At 37.6% G+C, this 19963-nt stretch overlaps 1 protein-coding gene across 4 annotated transcripts in view; it reads right to left on the reverse strand.

Annotated features, from left to right (window-relative positions):
- Positions 1-19085, reverse strand: part of LOC131921728 (trifunctional nucleotide phosphoesterase protein YfkN-like) — a 43086-nt gene extending 24001 nt beyond the window's left edge. For 2 of the 4 annotated variants that reach the window (XM_059276462.1, XM_059276461.1), the window contains exons 1-2: positions 18716-19085; positions 1906-2057 (exon numbers count right to left, since the gene is read on the reverse strand). In XM_059276462.1, the coding sequence (XP_059132445.1) occupies positions 1906-2057; positions 18716-18954 (391 nt within the window). In that variant the 5' untranslated portion in view covers positions 18955-19085. Of the gene's footprint in view, positions 1-1905; positions 2058-4115; positions 4227-8568; positions 8725-18715 lie in introns of those variants that run through there. The other 2 variants (XM_059276463.1, XM_059276464.1) reach the window with 2 other exon arrangements.
- Between the last annotated feature and the right edge of the window lie 878 nt (positions 19086-19963).

Raw genomic sequence — 19963 nt, forward strand, 5'->3', positions numbered from 1 at the left:
CAAAAGGAAATGTGAAGTCAACCAAATGGAGGATTTTTTGCTCTAAACAGAACGGCAAATCAACTGATTGATTGGTTCATAATTTAGTAGCGGGTGAGAAACTGCAGCCAGGGTTCCAGCTGTGATGCAGAAACAGTCAATCAGGATGCAGAGAGTTCTTGAGAACCAAGAGTGGCAAGACATCCAAAAGGTTCCAGAACCTTCCAAAATACCACCAGCAGCTAGTGACTAAGCACTTAGATACATGAGCCTGGAGAGGACATTGCATGTTAAACCATAACCAGGAAATCTCCATGGTTCTCAGTTAAAGGGTGCTGCTATGCTTTTTCATTGACAGTTTCCTTATTTTTTAATAAATAAATGAGAAAAAGTTATAATGTGTGGTCTAGTTCAATGGATGAACCAAAACCACTGATCAGATATATACTGCATTTAAACACAGAACATTTGTAGAATCCAGAAATATTGCTCAGTATGTACATGTGAGACAAGGACCAAAAGGACACTAACCTACTGACTGTGAGAGCTGCTTTTCCTGTTTCTTTATGTTCTCTGTCACGGAGAGGCAAAGACCACAAGGATATGTATGGGCAGGCTATGAACGCTGATGTCCTATATGATTCTCTTCTACCATCCACACATCCAAATAGAACCACTATGATTAATGAATAGCCCCCAAATGGGATGGTAGTTAGACATACAGACAGAATCCTGTAAATGTCAGCCCCTGTTGAAACTCTTTAATTATCTCCCTAGCATGACTGACTAATGTCCAAAATATTATCAAATGGACAATATTATATTCATAAAGTGTGACGCCCTCACACGTTACTAACAGTTAGAACACCTTGTTTTCCTTACTAGTATAGTAGTTTGAATGTAATTGGCCCCCATAAGCTCATAGGGTGTGGCACTATTAGGAGGTGTGGCTTTGTTAGAATGGGTATGGCCGTGTTAAAGGAAGTATGGGGATGAGCTTTGAGGTTTCCTGTGGTCAGGATACTGCCCAGTGTCTCAAGTGACTTCCTATTGCCTGCAAAATGTAGGACTCTCAGCTATTTCTCCAGCACCATGTCTGCCTGCACAACACCATGCTCCTCACCATGATGATAATAGAATGAACCTCCAAACTGTAAGTGAGCTGCCTCCTCAATTAATTTTTTTCCTTTATAAGAGTCACCATGGTCATGGTGTCTCTTCACAGCAATAGAAACCCTAACTAAAATACCTAGGATCTGTTCATCTTAAGAATGAAGCAGCTAAAATGCTTACTACAGGCCTTGTGCACATGGTTACTATCTTCTTCAGCCTTCACAGATGTTCTGTGATGGTATGTCATTATTTTCCCAATTTTTATCACAAAACAACTCAGAGATCAGTCACTTTATTTTGTTAATATTGTCGCAATATTGTTTTTAATTTGGGGGCTCTTGGAGCGTGTGGTAGTGAGATAGGGACTCTCCACAACCCAGAATGACTAGGAACTCAACTATGTAGCCCCAACTGGCCTCAGACTTAGAGTGATCCTCCTGCCTCAGCCTCCTGAGTCATGGGATTACAGGAGTAAACCACTAAACCCAGCAGTCACTTTGTTTTTCACCACTCAACAACAATGTTAGAGAACCACAATTCAGACCCAGGCCCAGGTAACTTCAAAGCCATGGTCTTAATTCCTCTTACTTTTGACACGTCTTACTTTTGCACAGGCATAACTAAAAACCTTACTAGATGAAGTCAAATTTTAGTTGAGTACAAATTTTCAAGTTCATTGTACAATCCTGATAATTGCTTCTGAGTACCTATAGCTGATAAATAGAATTATTTGACTATTATTATTTTGAATCAAACATTCTAGTTTTATGTAAATTGCTTTATAAACTTCAAATAATAAAAAGTATTACTTACCAAAAACTGCAAAATGTACTCCCAATTCATTTAATATAGAAATCATGTGCTTGCCTTTTGTTATTGTACTTAGAACTGAAGGATTTAAGCAGTCACCACTGAAAATCAAGAGTGGATTCAGGAGGCTGAACTTTTTCACAGCTGTGGCAAACCTAAGGGAACAGAATCCTGTGTTATTATTGAATGCCTTTATGAAACACAAAGGAAATGTCTTAAATAGCAATATGACTTTTTCCTCAAAATCAGAAAAACTAATATAGGAAAGCCCAGAAAGATGTTTTTAATAACATCATTTCCCATAGCCAACATATCTCACTAGCACATTTGCATTCTGAAAAAAAATAAGCCAGGCTGCACTAAGACTAGGCACCTCCCCTTGTATTAAGGCTGGTCAAGGCAACCAAGTATGAGGAACAGGGTCCCAACAGTCAGCAAAAGAGTCAGAGACAGCCCCTGCTCCCATAGTTAGGAGTCCCACCTGAAAAACAAGCTACACAACAGTAACATTCAGGTTCCCTGGTTATCAGTTCAGTCTCTGTGAGTCTCGGTTAGTTGATTCTGTGAGTTTTCATGGGGTGTCCTTGACCCCTCTGGCTCCTACAATCCTTCCTCCTCCTCTTCCACAGGATTCCCTGAACTCTGCCTAATGTTTGGCTGTGGGTCTGCATCTGTTTGCATCAGTTTGCTGGGTGAAGCCTCTCTGATGACAATTGACTAGGCACAAGTCTATGAGTGCAGCAGAATATCATTAGGAATCATTACAGTGATTTTTTTTTTTTTTGCCAGTTGCATTGGGTTCTATCCTAGGTCTCTGGACTATCCATCCTCTGGGTCCTGGTGCTCCAAACAGTATCAAGGGTGAACCCCCTCTCCTGGCATGGGTCTCAGGCTAAACCAGTCATTGGTTGGCCATTCCCACAATTTCTGTGCCACCTTTATCCTAGCTCATCTTGTAGGCAGAGCAAATGACATGATGAAATTTGCAGACAAATGGATGGAACTAAAAAAAAAAAAAAACCATGCTGGGTGAGGTAACCCAGACCCAGAAAGACAAACATGGTATATACTCACTTATAAGTGAATATATTAGCTATAAAGTAAAGGATAACCATGCTACAATCCACAGATGCAGAGAGCCTAGGTAACACAGAGGGTTCAAGGGGGGACGCTTGGATCTCCCAGGAAAGGGGAAACAATTTCTTAAATACAAGTTATGTCCCCTGTGAGCATCAAGAAAGGACATGTGTGATGCTGAACTAGGTTGTTTTATGTAAATTTACTGCATGAAGTCTGATGTACGATAATGCTTCTTTGCAGCCTTCTAACTAAGTGTCTGATATTAAGCAAATCCTCTCAGCCCCCTACAGTCTCTTCTACTCTTCTATGCTCCCTTGACTTTCAGTTGTAGTTGTTTTTTTGTTTTGTCTTCTCTCTTCTTGGTGTGACCTGATTTACAGGTTTTTTCCAGTTTGTCACTTACTCTTTTCCTCTGTCACATTACTCTCTTTTTCCTTCCTTTTTTATTTAACCATACTTTCCTTTGTCCTGTTTTTGTCCCATCTTTATTTCATTCATTTTCCCTAATTAATTTTTAACTTCATAGTTTATTTTATAGTATTCTTGCAATTTTATTTTCTGTGGTTATTGATGGTATAGCAGTTGGTTTTAATTAGTCCTGTTTCTATATCTGCTTTGTTTCAGCATTATTGTTATGGCAGCTTGTTTTCTCCTGAGCAGTAATCAAGACTGAGCCCTTCACAGAAAATTGGAGGAGACAGTCATTCCAAAAGATGTACAAATTACTACTTCAGAACACAAGAAATATGGCAAAACAGCAATATGACTCTTCTAAAATATCTCGGTTCTTCAATTAACTGAATCCAAACATAGAATAATGACTAATGCGCTAAAGAATCCAAAAGCCTAGTTTTAAAAATGATAACTGACCTCAATGAGGATTTAAATATGCTGATAAAGCAAACAAGTCTATTTTTAAAAAAAGAAAAAAAGAAGAGCTGAGAACATCAACAAGTTGGATGAGCTACACAACAACTTGCACAAGAAATTCAACAAAGACATAGGACAAAATTAAAATCAGAATGAGGATAAGGTTAAAGGTTTCCTACATTTAGGAGAAATTAAGAGAACAAACAAAAATATGTAATGTTAGAAATGGTCATAAAATAGAGAGTAAATGCTAAAAAACTTACTGGATGAAATCAGAACAGAACATTTTCCAGCTCTAGGTAATCAAATGGACACTCAAGTACACGAGGAAAACAGGCAGGCTCAGAACAGAAGTGTTCCATGTGCTATCATACCTACGTGCCAAGAGTACAGAACAAAGAAATGATATTAAAAGCTTAAAACGGAAGTGCCAAGTTTCTTACAAATTCACAAACCAATCAGAATACCAACAGATCAATCAGAAGAAACATTAAAGACCAAGAAATCACGGGCTGTAGTATTTCAAACTCTAAAATAAAATAACTACCTACAAAGGTTATGGTATTAAAATTATCCTTTAATACTGAAGGAGAAATAAAGAACTTCCACAACAGACATAAACTAAAATAAACTAAAAACCCTAAGCCTGGACTGCACAGCATTCCCAAAAAAAATCCTAGACACAGTAGAGGAGAAAGATATACCACAACCATGAGATCTTGAAACAGAATATATCATATAAGGAAGAAGATAAACAAGTGGAAAGAATAAAATTAACTCAGTAAATTACCAAATCTCTGAGATGAAAGAAAAAGTTACTAGTTATTTACCAATATTAAATATTATCAGTCTTAACTCTCTCCAGGTAAGATTTGGACCGTACAAGTAAGTTACACCCAACCATTTCTTGTCTGAAGAAATGCCTTTCATAGGCAAAACACAGAAGGAGAATGAAAGTGAAAGGCTAGAAAACAATATTCCAATAAATGGACTCTAAAGCAGGTAAGAGGAGCACCACTGTGATCTGGCAAAGCAGACTGTGAGCCAGACTTAGTCAAAAGGACTAAATACGGTCACTACTCATCAATAAGGGGAACTCTGAATACATCAACAAGATATAACAACTATAAACATGTTATGCAATGAGTGTTGCTACACCCAATTTTATAAAACAAACACTACCAGATAGAAATGGACAGATCCAGATACAGCATGGTGAGTGACTTCAATATTTACTCCCATTAATAGATCATCCAGACACAAATAAAATAGAGGGTGAGGAGATAACTCAGTGGGTAAAGTGCTTGCTGCACTTGACCTTAGTTGGGTTCCCTAGCACCCACTGAAAGCCAAGCATGGCAGTGTACATCTGTAACCCCAGAACTGGAGGTACAGAAATGGTGACCCTGGGAGTTGGCTGGCCAGGCAGTCTGAAAGACAGGACAGCTGGAATGTTTAGTATGAGACACTGTCTCAAAAAATAAGGTGGCAAGTGGTCCAAAATGACACCAACTCTACCTCTGGCATGCATGGATGCATACACACACACACACACACACACACACACACACACACACACACGTGCATACATGAACACAACCACACACACAATGTATTAAAAGTGAAATAAAAACTTCAGAGTTAAAACCTCATCAAAAATCAAATGGACATAAGAGGTATCTATAGATCTATAGATACAGATTCTTATCAACAGCCCGTGGAACTCTCTAAAATAAATAACATTTTATGCCATAAAGCAAGTCTTAACTAATATAAAAAAATAATTCCTTGTATATCAGAATTAAATTAGAAACCAGTAGCAAGAAAAGTCAAAAACACTATGCACTGAATGATGCACTTTGGAATGGTGAAGAGGTCATTGAAGATATCAATACAAAGGTTAGGTGAGACAAAGTAGGTTCTTTAAGAATAAAAAGGTCAAGCCTCTAGTGAAAAGTGTACGAAGGATCCAAATTAATAAAATCAGAGATGAAAGAGGGGATTTATAACAGATACCACTGAAATATAGAAATCATTGGGGACTATGATGGAGACATGCTCAAATAAATTGGAAAACCTAGAGGAAATGGATAATTTTTTTTAGACATAGATGACCTACCGAAATCAAGCCAAGCAGGTGGAAGCAAGACAGATCTATAGGGAGCAGTGAGACCAAAGGCAGTGATGAAGTTTATCTAAAAACAAAAAACAAAAAAAAAACCCAAAACAAACAAACAAACAAAAAAACCAAGGACGGGGTGGATAGACTGCTGAATTCTGTCAGACATTTAAAGAAGAATGTCGAGGGCTCCTCAAATTCTTCTACCAAATAAAAAGTGAATTCTCGTGAGCTTCACTCCACAAAGCCAGTGTTGCCTACCAAAACCTAGGAAGTCCACAAAAACAGAAAGGCATAAACTAAAATTTTCCTGATAACTACAGATGAAAAAGAATTCAAATTACTTGCAGGTCTAGTTCAATAGCACATTAAAGAGGCAATAGATACCAGAATCAAACTGGTTTCATACCAGGGATGCAAGTGGAAAGAACGTAAGAACGTAAGAGACAGAGAATGGGGAGTACTGTTGTCACAAGGGACTGTTAAGATCAGGGCCTTTGGGCAATGATTAGCCATGAGAGAGGCCCTCTGTGAACGGCTGTATCTGGACATGACACAGCTGTTATGCATATCAACTCAGTCCTGATTTTACAGGAAGTGCTTTCTGCTTCTATGCCCGTATCATATTATTTTTATTACTATGGTTTCATAATTTATCTTGAGATCTGGAATGGTGACACTGTTGTTTTTGTCCCGGATTGTTTTGGCTCTGCGGGGTCTTTTGTGGTTCCATATGAATTTTAGGACAGTATCTATTTCCATGAAAACTGAGATGGGGATTTTAATTGGGATTGTACTGAATCTGTAAATGGCTTTTTCTTGCATAGTCATTTTCACGATATTAATTCTACCAACCCATGAGCATGAGAGGCCTTTCCATTTTCTAGTGTCTTTATTTTTTTCTTCAGGGGTTTAAGGTTTGATTGTAGAGGTCTTTTGCCTCATTTGGTTAGGTTTATTACAAATTATTTTTGTTGAGGTTCTTATTGATGGGAGTGTGTCCATGATCTCCTTGTCTGTATGTTTGTTGGTAGTGTATAGAAAAGCTAATGATTTGTGCAAGTTGATTCTGTTTCCTGCCATGTTGCTGAATTTATCATTTCTAGTTTTCTGGCACAGTTTTTAGGATCTTTTATGTATAATATCATGTCATCTGTAAATAGGAATAGTTTAATTTCCTTTCCTATTTGTATCCTTTTAATTTCCTTCTCTTGCCTTATTGTTCCAAATAGTGCTTCAAACACACCATTGGAAAAAAATTGGTAATAATGGACAGCCCTGTCTCATTCCTGATTTTGGTGTGATTATTGCAAGTTTTTCTCATGAAGCTGACTGTTGTCTTCCCAGATATAGCTTTTAATATGTTGAGGTATGTTCCTCCTAGTCCTACTCTCTCATGGACTTTATCATAAAGTCATGTTGTTGTGGTTTTTTCAAAGGCTTTTCTGCATCTATTGAGATAACATGTGATTTTTGTAAGTAAGCACGTCTATATCATTTATTACATTTATTGATTTGTATATGTTGAACCACCCCTGCATCTCAGAGTTAAAGCCAACTTGGTCATTGTGAATAATCTTTCTGATGTCTGTCTATTGAGTTTACAATTATTTTATTGAGCACTTTTGAATTTGTTATCCATCACCAAGTGGTCAGCCCTGAAAACATAAATAACTGGCTATATTTATATATTTAGGAACATACATATATATCAGTTTTATGTATATACAATTAAAGAAAAAAGGCCATTTCAAAAAGAAGAAAAAAGATGTTTTAAAAAGACAAAGTTGGGAGGGGGACATGTTGGTGGGTGAAAATGAAAGATAGATATGACCATATTTCATTATATATATATAAATTTTTTATTAAAAAGCAGATGGAAGAATGGCTAAGCAGTTAAGAGCACTGGCTACTCTTTCAGAGGACCCAGGTTCAGTTCCCAGACACCATAGAGTGGCTAACAACCATGTGTAACTCCAGTTCTAGGGAATCTCACATACTCTTCAAGCTTCTGAAGGTGCTAAACACTGACAGTACACAGACATACATGTCGGCAAAACATCTATACACATAAAATAATAAATTAATTAAATAAAATCTCAAAAAAAATTTTTAACCAAGCTGTGGTAGCACATGGCTTTAATCCCAGTACTCAGAAGGCAGAATCAAGAAGACTACTGTGAGTTTGAGACCACTGGTTTAAATAACAAGTCCCATACTAGCCAGGGCTACACAGCATGATAGCTTCAATAAATCAGTTTTAAAGAATGAAAATAAAAGACCCAGTGACATCACTTAAAATGACTTAAAATCATATAAAATATTTATATGATGCGTTCAAGCTTCTGTCTTGTAGAAAGCTAGAAAATCAATGGCAGCTAAACTGAAATAAAGCAGAAATTAAAAAAAAAATACAAGTAAAGCCAAATAAGCTACATTTTCATTCACTGCAAAATTTATAAAGTTGTTATACCCTAGCAAGATTGGTTGATAAAAATCATAAGTTATCAACAGCCAAACAGAAGGGAAGCACCACTACAGAGCCTATATATTATAAATACTTTTCTGACAATAAATCTGAAAAAAATGCAACTTACCAAAACTGACATGAGATATTCTTTAAAAACTTTTCCTATCACTATTAAAGAAACTGAACCATACTTGAGAACATTTCAATAAAAATTTCAATCCTAGATATTCTCTCAAAGATTTTTAAAGAAATAACGCTACTCATACAAACTCTTTCAGACAGAGAGAAAGCAGTATCTTCCAATTCATATTATATCAGCATTATCTTCACATCAAAAACTGAAAGACATTAAAAGAAAATTATAGGCCAATATTCTGTACAAACATACAGGCATAATTCTTAAACTTAATGTAACAAGTTGAATTTAGTAACATATAAAAAGATTAAGACACATGAACAAACAGGGTTTACTCAATGACAACAAGAATTATTTAACAGGAAACCATAAATATAAATGTATTACATTAATATATATAAAAGAAGCCGGGCAGTGGTGGCGCACGCCTTTAATCCCAGCACTCGGGAGGCAGAGCCAGGAGGATCTCTGTGAGTTCGAGGCCAGCCTGGACTACCAAGTGAGTTCCAGGAAAAGGCGCAAAACTACACAGAGAAACACTGTCTCGAAAAACCAAAAAATATATATAAAAGAAAAACTATGATGTCCTATAGCTCTTTTTTAAATTGTGCAGATAATTTTCAACATCTAGTCATATTTTTGAAATTATATACAAACTAGGAATGTAACATTTTAGTCTAGAAAACTTTAAGGTAAGAAATTAACCACATGGATTTCTATATAAAATTTATGTGAAGACATAAAATGCTGAAGAACAATTAAAAGATTTTCATCGTTGAACATCAAGACTTATGATAAAACTATGGAAAATAATATAGTATAGGATTTTCTTAGATTAGTGGGGAAGCATAATCCAGAAACAAACACATACATACATAGTTACTTGATTAATTAACATGCATACCTGCAATTCAGTATTAAAAAGGGAATCTTTTTCAATGAAACTATATAAATATACTAAATGATGCCACTAAATGTAAATATATAAATATTAATGTAATTATACAAGTGATACAAGAGTAAAAGATGAATACTTTCATAATCATACATGAAAATTAATTTAAGTGTTTACTACTCTAAAAGTAGCAGAACCTGGGAGAATGGAACCTAAAAATGAGGTGGACTAGAGTCTCATGCAGTAGCCAACTTTATTCAGCGGACAATCTATATTGTGAGGGTTAAGAAGAATCACATGAATAAAGTGTATAATCACAAGGACAAGCCACATGGGGCAAAAACATGTTCTTTCCATGGAGGCATTTAAACAAATAAAAATAAACAGTTGTAACGAATAATCTAGAGTAAACTCACTCTTTAACTGCTTCACCTGGAAAGGGCATGAAGCACATTCCAAGAACAATTCTGTGTTTTTGAAGAAACTGAGATCACAAAACTCTAGTCTTGTTTTCTTGGAGGTTCCTCAAAAGCATTCAGAATTCCTTTCACATGATGACTCCATTTTAGACCTTATTCCGACATTTAAGGATTGGTAAAAATAATGAGGCAAGTTGGTCAAAGTGTTTGCTGCCAAGCCTAACAATCTGAGTTCAATTCTAGGGCCCTCCATGGTGGAGGTAAAAAACTACTTCCTCAAGTTGTCTTCTGACCTACCACACACACACACACACACACACACACACACACACACACACACACGTACACGTACACATACACACATGGATAAACACATGATACATCAATGTAATAAAAATTAATATGAATCACAGATATAATTTAAAAACCAAAATAATAAATACTTTAGAAGAAATCATACAAGGACATCTTCATGACTTTGAAGCAAAGGTTTCTTAAGCAGACCAGCAAAAGTACAAATCACGGAAAAAAAAAAAACTGGTCAACTAAACTTAGTTTAAATTAAAATCTCCCACTGATCAAAATATACCAGTAGGAAAAAATGAAAAAACACTGACTAGACAAAATATCTGGAAGGCATATATTCAACAGTGGAATTGGATCTGAAACTAGCTAACAACCCCTATATATCAATTTCACAAAGACAGACAATTCAAAATTTTAGTTGGGGAAAAATACCATGGATTTGGGCATGGTGGTACACACTGTAATCCAAGCAGTGAGGAAGACTGAGACAAGCCTATACAATTCAGTGAGACTCAAAAGAAATAAAAATTAAATTTTAATGTAAAATAGAAAGAACATCAACTGAAGAATAAATACAACTGGCCAATAATTATATGAAAATGTTCAATATCATTACTCAACAAGAAATACAAATTAAACCTACAACGGTATGTTGCTACACACCTACCAGTACGATAAAAATAGTGCTGAGCAGCAAGAAAACGGAATAATCAACATTTTCATATACTGTTGATGGATATATAGCTGGTACAACTATTTTGAGAAAATGTTTGGCAGCACCTAGTCAAGCTACACATATGTCTGTATATGACACAGAAATTTCACTTCTGGGCATGCACTCAAGAAAAATGATTACTTCTAACTACCAAAAGAATTATGTAAGAATGCTAATAGTGATTTCATAACAAATATTAGAAACCATTGAAGTGTCCTTGAATATTAGAATAGATAATCAAATTTTATTATAGGTCACACATTAGAACACAATTAAGAAAAAGAACAAATATTATTGCTACATACAACAATTTGAGTGAATCTCAAATGTGTGAAGAAAAAAAAGCCCACATAAATGAGTACATGCTATACGATTGGGAGTGATGGATGAAAGCCAGGGTAAGTGACTGGGGTGAGAATGAGGGTCCTATAATGTGCCAGAAATAGTTCTTATTTTGATTATTTAAAAATCATAGGAGAGAGAGGGAGAGGGAGGGGGAGCGGGAGGGGGAGAAGGGAGGGGAGGGGGAGGGGAGGGGAGGGGGAGGGGGAGAGGGGGAGAGGAGGGGAGAGTGAGAACTCCAAACAACTGTAGCATGAGTCTTAAAAGTTCTTATTAATAAGATCAAACCTGAGCCAGGTATTGGGTTGAACACTGGAAGATCAGAGAGACAGAACAAGCCACAGCTACCTCACCTGTCCAACTTCTCAGCTGATCTTGTTTCCTCAGACTGGAAGCTTCTGTGCCCTCATCCCAATGGCTCTCAGCTGAACTGCTGCTCAAAAGCCTGAAGCTTAACCAGCTAAAAGCTTAACTAGCCAAATGCCTAACCAGCCAAATGCTTAACCAGCCTAATGCTCCTAGTTTCTGGTCCTCATGCCTTATAAACCTTTCTGCTTTCTACCACCACTCCCTGGGATTAAAGGTTTGCTTTCTGGGATTAAAGGCGTGATGAGTCACCATACCTGTCTATATCCTTGAACTCATGGATTTCTGCCTCTGGAATGCTAGGATTAAAGGCGTACCTAACTAGTGGCTTTTCTGTTCTCTGACCCCAGGTAAGTTTATTAAGGTACACAATATTTTGGGAAACACAATACCACCACAGACAACAAAATTGTATACATCAGTACATTTAGTTAATAACTTTCTTTTTTAACTGGAAATAATGCATATGCTTATGCAAGGCAAGGCATAGGCAGTAACCCTATAAATACAAAAACTGAGCAATATATGAGATCAAAGGATTCTGTGAAATGACAGCTGTACCTAGAAAAAAAGTAAATGTCACAAGATTTGATCTGAGTTTTGGGAAGTAAACAAATAAGAAAAAGTTTAGGAGCAAAACTACAGAATTTTTAAAAACCTGCCAAGTGGATGTGATGATTGACATGCATTCCTGTTAACATGGTGTGAATCAGCACTTGCTAACGTTTTTTCAGACTAGAAGCAGCAGCAGTCTAGTAGAAATTCATTTCTCCCCTGTGTCCTACCCGAGACCTTCATAATCTGAAACACTAAGGTAAGGCACAAAAAAAAAAAAGTCGGTGTTTAACAACTCCTTGGACAATTCTGATACATACAAAATTTGAGAAATAGACTGGAGAGATGGCTTAGCAGTTAAAAGCACTGGCTGCTCTTTCAAAGGGCTTGGGTTTGATAGCTAGCACCCACATGGTGTCTCACAACAGCCTAACTCAAGTCCCAGGGCATCTGGCACCATCTTCTGGCATGTGGTACATAGGCATACATGTAGATAAAAAACCCATATACATTTAATTAATTAATTAAATATATTTGAGAAACAACTTTATAAAAGAAAGTAGAAGATTTTGAGTCTATAAATGTATATATACCATAACTACAGCTTTATTCATTGTAAATGTCTTATAAATCACTGAAATAAAAGTCATTCTATCAAATGAGGGATCAAAGTTATAAGAGCTGCTTGAGGAAAAAGCCGGTAAGCTGATTTTAGGCCTATTCAAGGAGACATCAAAGTGAATATCCTCAGTAGGCAGATGGAAATATAGGTCTAAAAAGGAGGTTAGATCCAAATTATAGATCCACAAATAGAACAGACAAAGCAGTTAAAGCCAAAGGAATCTACAAACTGCTTTATACTACTAGGTCTTAGAGAAACAAGGATGTATGAAAACAAAGTTTGATATTAGCGTCAAAAAATTATAATATAGATGAGACAGTCTCAAATTTTCAATCTCAAGATTCCCTTTCCCAGTCCCCTAAAAGCTAAGAAATTAACATATGAACCTACTAACTAAAAAGCAACAAAGACCTAGTACATGTATTTTTATAAAGAATATATTTGCAAACACAGATGGCATACTTGTGCAAACCTCATGTCTAGCTAAGCAAAGAATGGTGAGATATTATCTCCCATTTCATACAATTTACTGGAATAGGCTGCTTTGTATGACACTTATTTTCAAAATCTGGTCTTTCACAGGTTAGTAACTAGAAAAACATTTCAATAAACTTTCTAGATAATTGCGAATATGTTTCTTTGCTACTATACCAAAACTCTGTAACACAGTTTCGCAAAATGATTTTCAACGTGGTATCTCCAAGTCATACAAATTAACTTATCAAACTCTATACACACATAACAATCTACAAATGAACAAAGCAACTGACAACTAGAAAGACCACAAGGAAAATGGCTGGGACTATTAGTATCACAGATAGGGATCTTATGGAAATCTCTAAGGTGCTAAGACTATGGTTTGAAAACTGCTAATTTTATCTACAACACAGGCAATAGTTCAAACCCCAAAACTAAACAAGCATGTACGCCACACTGCACTCATTTTGTCTAATTTGTTCTTGCCCATTCTTTGATCTGCACCATAATGATCCCCTCCCCTCCCCTGCCCCCCAGAGACTCAGTCCTATGACCCTGCCAACTAAGGACATACCCTATTAGCCATTTTGCTACCTGGTGTCCACGAAACCCACTATGCATATTTTCACCTCCTAATCTCTGCTCTTGCAACTTCCTCAGCCTAAAACATTTCCTTGTGGACAGTCAAATGTCTCATACTACATCTCATTTCACTCGTGTCTCCTCAAATATCACTTGATCATGGGGCCTTATTATTCTTATTATATTTTATTTATTTGTGTGTCCATATGGGGGTGCCCATGCCACAGGGCACATGCACAGCTGAGGGACTACTGCAGGAGTTGAGTCTCTTCTTCATCATCACAGTCTCAGGAAACAAACTCAGGTTGTCAGGATTGGCAGCAAGCCCTATTACCCACTGAGCCCTCTCACCAGCCCAAGTAAGGTTTTGCTGTGGGATGTTCTGTATGGCAAATATTTTGCTCTGATTGGTTAGTAAATAAAACACTGATTGGCTAGTAGTCAGGCAGGAAGAAGTATAGGCGGGACAAGGAGGAGAAGAATTCTGGGAAGTGGAAGGCTGAGCAGAGAGACACTGCCAGCCGCCACCAGGACAAGCAGCATGTGAAGATGCCAGTAAGCCACGAGCCACGTGGCAAGGTATAGATTTATAGAAATGGATTAATTTAAGATATAAGAACAGTTAGCAAGAAGCCTGCTACGGCCATATAGTTTGTAAGTAATATAAGTCTCTGTGTTTACTTGGTTGGGTCTGAGCGGCTGTGGGACTGGCAGGTGAGAGATTTGTCCTGACTGTGGGCCAGGCAGGAAAACTCTAGCTACAAGGTTTGATTTAAGTAACTTCTTTTAAAATGACAAGCACCCCAACTTCAACTCTCGACACTTTTACTCTCCTTATTCTGCATTACCTTTCTCCACTGTGTTTGTTACCATCCAGCATATGACATATTTCCATTCTGTTTACAGTCTGTTTTTCTATCTAGAACACAAGCTCCCATGAGGGTAAGGTCTTTTTTTCCCTTTGCTATTCCCTACTACACCCCTGCTGCTCAGAACAAGGTTTAGTGTTGTACTTGGCATGTTTTAGATGGGTTACATTAATAATTCACATGGTTTTTATTGAACACTATATGCCAGGCACTCCACATCTTAGAAATGAGTATTTGTTGAATCACATGAATACTGAGTACATATCTGCTCCAGTAAGCAAAGATGCAAACTCAGAGGTTGACAATAAACTTCAGAAAATAACATTTAAGGGACAAAGGAAATAGGACATCTTCACACCAGATATTCTCTTAGTAATCCTATATTCAAGTAATCTGGAGTTGTCACTTACATAAATAATAATTTATTCTTTGAGCAACCTTTCTAGGAGCAACAGTTTTAAATGGATATATTCCCAGAGGTGCCAATCACTGAACAGTCAGTGGTTTTTTTGTTTTGTGTGTTTTTTTTTTCCCACCACCTTAATAGTCCAGAAATCAGATGGGAACACATTGCTCTTTCAAAGGCCTGTCACTAGTGTCCCTTGACCTTGTCCGTCTGAGATTAATTGACATTTCAATGGCATTAGAATTCTGTAATCTCCAGAGCTTCCCCCAAGATACTAGCATTTTCATTAACATGGCTGATAGGCATATGGGTGAAAAGAAACACGAGAAGATGAAATGCTGCAGAAGTCACTAAGAGCCTCCATCAAGCTGCACAATCCATAAAAAAAATGTACATTTCCCAAATACCATCCTGCTGTCCAACACATACTGTTTTAAATCCTTCAACACACGGCTTTCCCTTGGTATTTTACAAAATTTTGAAAGGCAGTCTACCAAAAAGCAATGAAATCCATGAATCCATCTTTGTTGAGTTTTAACTCTTTCCACCCCCTGTACCTATGAACATGGCCTTATTTGGAAAGAGGCTCGATGGAAATGTAATTAAGCTTAGTTAAATGAGATGATCAGAGTGGACCATAATTCAGTGACTTATATCCTTGTAGGGCACAGGAGGAGTGGGAAGGCTGGGAAAGGAAAGGGAGAGGGAGGAGAGGAGAGTAATCACCATGTGAAATAGAACCAGCGATTAGAGTGATGCATTTATACATATTTTCAGGGACTGCTGTCCTCACCAGAAATCTAGAGAGGCACAAAAGAACCAACTCTGACAGGCCTTTGATTTGCTGGCCTTCCAGACAAACCTTTTCTTTTACTGACTTAAGCCACCCATTTTACAATACTTTTGTCAATCCTAGAAAACTAATGCAATAGTGATATAAATAAATAAACAAAGAAATAAATAAAATGAGGAAAGAGATATCTTCCACCAGGGAATAATCCAAAAAATTTCTTAAGTTACTTTGCCATGATGGGGGTGCAGAAGGACGGGGAACATAATTCAGAGTGGAGAAATTTAACAAAAGCCAATGTCTGCAGTTTTGACAATATGCAGACATGAAAAGATGTGATTTTTTAAAAATGGAATTTTATTTCTGTGGTTTTCCTAAATAAATAAATAAATATACCAGTATAATCAATGAGAAAAACATATAAGTTTAATTAAAGAACATTTTTAAAAACACCTGATTGATACTCCTTTAAAAATATCAAGATCATTATAAACAAAGAGTATCTAGAGAAACTGCCATAATTAAAAGCAGTCTAAGGAATGAAAAAGACCAAATGTAGTGTGGTCTCCTACATGGAATCCTAAAACACAAAAAGAACATCTAAGAACATACTAAGGGTATCTAAGTGGAATCCAGATGTTGACTAATAATGTACACATTTCTGTTTATTAATTGTAATAAATGCTTCAACACTAATGTAAAATGTAAATAATGGGGGAATATGTGAATCCTTTGCAGTATTTCACATCTTTATGTAAGTCTAAAATACTCTTGAAAGTTCACTCAAAATAATTCAAGACCAAAACCCAACTCCATTGTAGTCAGATTATGTTGTTAAATCCCCATTCAAGACCATCCTATCAGTTCAGATTATACCACTGTTTATCATAGTCATTCATTCAGAGTGTTTCTTTTCACCATCCACTTTGTACCACACACAATTATGGGGGCTTAGAGTGGTAATAAACATGAAGTTCCTAGTGACTTTCTATTCTGATGTAAATGTGTTTCTTTTCTCATTGCTATGACCAAATATCTGTCCAAACACAACTTAAAGGGGGGTTTATTTTGACTTTCAGTTCATAGAAATACAGTTCATCATGACCAAGAAAGAATGGCGGTAAGAACAAGTTGGTCCATGATGCCAACCAAGAAGCAGGGAAATGGAAATGCCATTGCTTAATCTGGTATCTCCTTCCCATTTTAACTCATTCAAGAACCCCAGCCCATGGACCAGTGCTGCTCACACTCACAGTGGGAACCTTCCTTCTCAGGTAAATTTCTCTGGAAGAACCCTCACAGACACTCACGGGTATGTTTCATTAATGTCCCAGAGTGTTCCTTAATCCAGTCAATCTGGCAATAGCCATAGAAATGGCAAAAACCAATAGAAAATAACCATCACAGATGTTTTCAAAACTTCTGACATGATCTTTTGCACACAGTTATCAATTATACACCCCAGAGCATCTTGGGCTTAAACACTTGTCAGTGAACACATACGGTAGATTATAAGCATAGGTATATGGTAGCCTACACCTATGAGGTGCTACTTAGTAACCATCTACCCCAGTGACCAGTACCATAACCAAGGAGCTTTGCTAAGAAGTCACAGGACTTAAAGAATGAGATTTTCTTCCAAAATTAGAGAAGAGCTATCTATGTACAAAACATTTTAGAGAGGGAAAAGAACTAAAATATTGGAAAACGAAAGAATAGCTGGGAGATGTTATTCGCTGGAGTATTTGATAGTCACTTCTATCTACACAGGCATCAAGCTTCTTAATATAGTGTTTCTAGCATCAATTCCCCAAACCAACTACACCTTCAGAGATCACTTCAAAACTCTTGCTCCTTGGTATTAAGCAACAGAACAACTATAGGTCCTTTATCTTCTAGTTGCCTGCCCCCTCCTTTTACCCTGTATATGCAGGTACATACACATTCTCTCACATGCTACTGAATAACCAATTCTTAAACACTGTTTCGTCTTCCAAATCTAGCTGTTCTTTCTGTTCTTATTCCACTATGTCATTAAGTTATAACTATACTTATACAAAGAGTCTCCAACTGATTTCTGCTTCTGATTTTTAATCTCTTCTATTGAAAACCACCTTTTCCTCAAACACCTCTTGGGTCATGTCACAAACACCTTTTTGACAGTCTGCAGTAATTTATTCTACTTCTGTAACTCCTAGACAAGCATTCAACGTATTCCAGCACACCAGGCTTAATATCCAATTAATATTTTACACTGGCATCGTATTAGCCTGCCTTTGCACTGCTGTATTTCCACATTTCCAAATATTTTCCACCTTGAGTCACTGGGAGCAATCAGATGCATTGAGCACAACTTCCTAACCTAAAAAAGTATTTAAGTGCTGACAATTAATAGTTATAGATGTCTCACTGCGAATTTAAATTTTCATAGCGGGGGTTGGGGGGGGGGAACCCAACTCGGCTTAAAAAGTACCTAAAGAGGGTTAAGAAGGGTTAAGTCTTTGACAAGAAGATCATGCAATGGTTAGGAAAAATGGCTGAGTCTAAATACAGGTTTGTATTACCAGAGTATTCCCCACAATCACACTAAAGTTTCCAGTCCCCTTTTGTGCAGATACCAGGCCCAGTTTTTCTTCCCTTAAAACTACTGGCGTTACTAACTACATCCAGAAGGGAGTATAAACAGTGGCCCAAAAGGGTTGGCATGCAAGCTTCCAAGCCTTCTTGCAGGTTTCCAGAGTTACCACCCTCCACTCCCCGTCCAGGGTCAGACAAGGAAGATGGCGGCCCACACCTAGCAGCGCCTCCTACAGGCTCTTCAGCACTCGGGTCCACATCGTACACATCGTTGAAATGAAGGATGGTCAAGTCATAGGAGTCCATGTCTCCTGACTGGTTCCCCCGAGTCCCCGGAGAGAGCTCTTCATCCAGCTCTGCGGGCTGAGACGGTGCCAGCGTTGAAGTCTCCTCCTCTACGATCTCCATCTCCCAGGCACAGCGTAGGAAGCTGAGCCCGGGCGACCCTGTACGCATGCGCAGGATAGCAGCTGGAGCATGCGCAGCAGCGCTTGCTGGGCCTGGATCATGGGTTGAGGCCTGTGTTGCTCCTGACCCAGGCTTCTGTGCTTGCCTCACTGTGTCTAGGGCAAGGGGTGGCCTCCCTGTACCTGACAGCCGTTAAGAGCCCAACGGAAGCCCTGATGCTCCTTGCTTCTTCTTTGGCAGAATGAGGTCATAGTTGTAGGGAAATAGCCAACGCTCATTTCTTTTGCATCTTGCTGAGTAAATATTTTTCAAATGCACGTTCCCCCCCCCTTTTTTTTTACAGGAAAATAGGACAACTATTAAAGACTTCAAATACATTTTTTTCTACACCCAAATTTTTTATTTCTATCTGCCTGAGGGGTCCTGGGTATCCATTGATTTAATAACTCATCCCAGACTGATGCTGGTTGGTGCCGATTCCAAAAACATCAAAACAAACCCAGTCCTCATCCTGGGGGACTCTGCATAATTTCACCTTGCCCTTACTCTGTTCTTTCCAGACCTTGTGGGAATCTTTGGAGCCCTTTTCTGCCTCCCGTAATCCAAATGCCATTTCCTTTGTTAAGTTTTATTTAAGATCCAGGCAATTTTCACAACCAGTTTTCTGATTTACCAAGAGATTCTTCATCTGTAGCTTTCTTTAACACATCTAACATTCTGACCCTGAAATACTGTTCTGTGGGATCTGACATTTTATGTGTGAGAGAGAGAGAAAACAGAGCAAGTGAAAACTAATGCTTTTATTGAATTACATTTTGCGCAGTTATTGTGGCCTGGTGGAGTCCATCCAGGCGATCAATGAGGTACCCCAGAGTGCGGCAACCTCTTGGAATACTGCCAGCCAGACATTTGCTCAATTGAACTTGAATTAAATGGATACATCTAGAATACAAAGTGCCAACTTTGAAAAATAAAAACAAAACTTGAACAAATAAATAAAATTAAAGAATTGGGTAAGTGGCTACAACCCCCTCCTATAAACCTAGAGGCCAACAAT

The sequence above is a fragment of the Peromyscus eremicus genome, chromosome 11 (genome assembly GCF_949786415.1).
Source record: "Peromyscus eremicus chromosome 11, PerEre_H2_v1, whole genome shotgun sequence".
NCBI classification, from domain to species: domain Eukaryota; kingdom Metazoa; phylum Chordata; class Mammalia; order Rodentia; family Cricetidae; genus Peromyscus; species Peromyscus eremicus.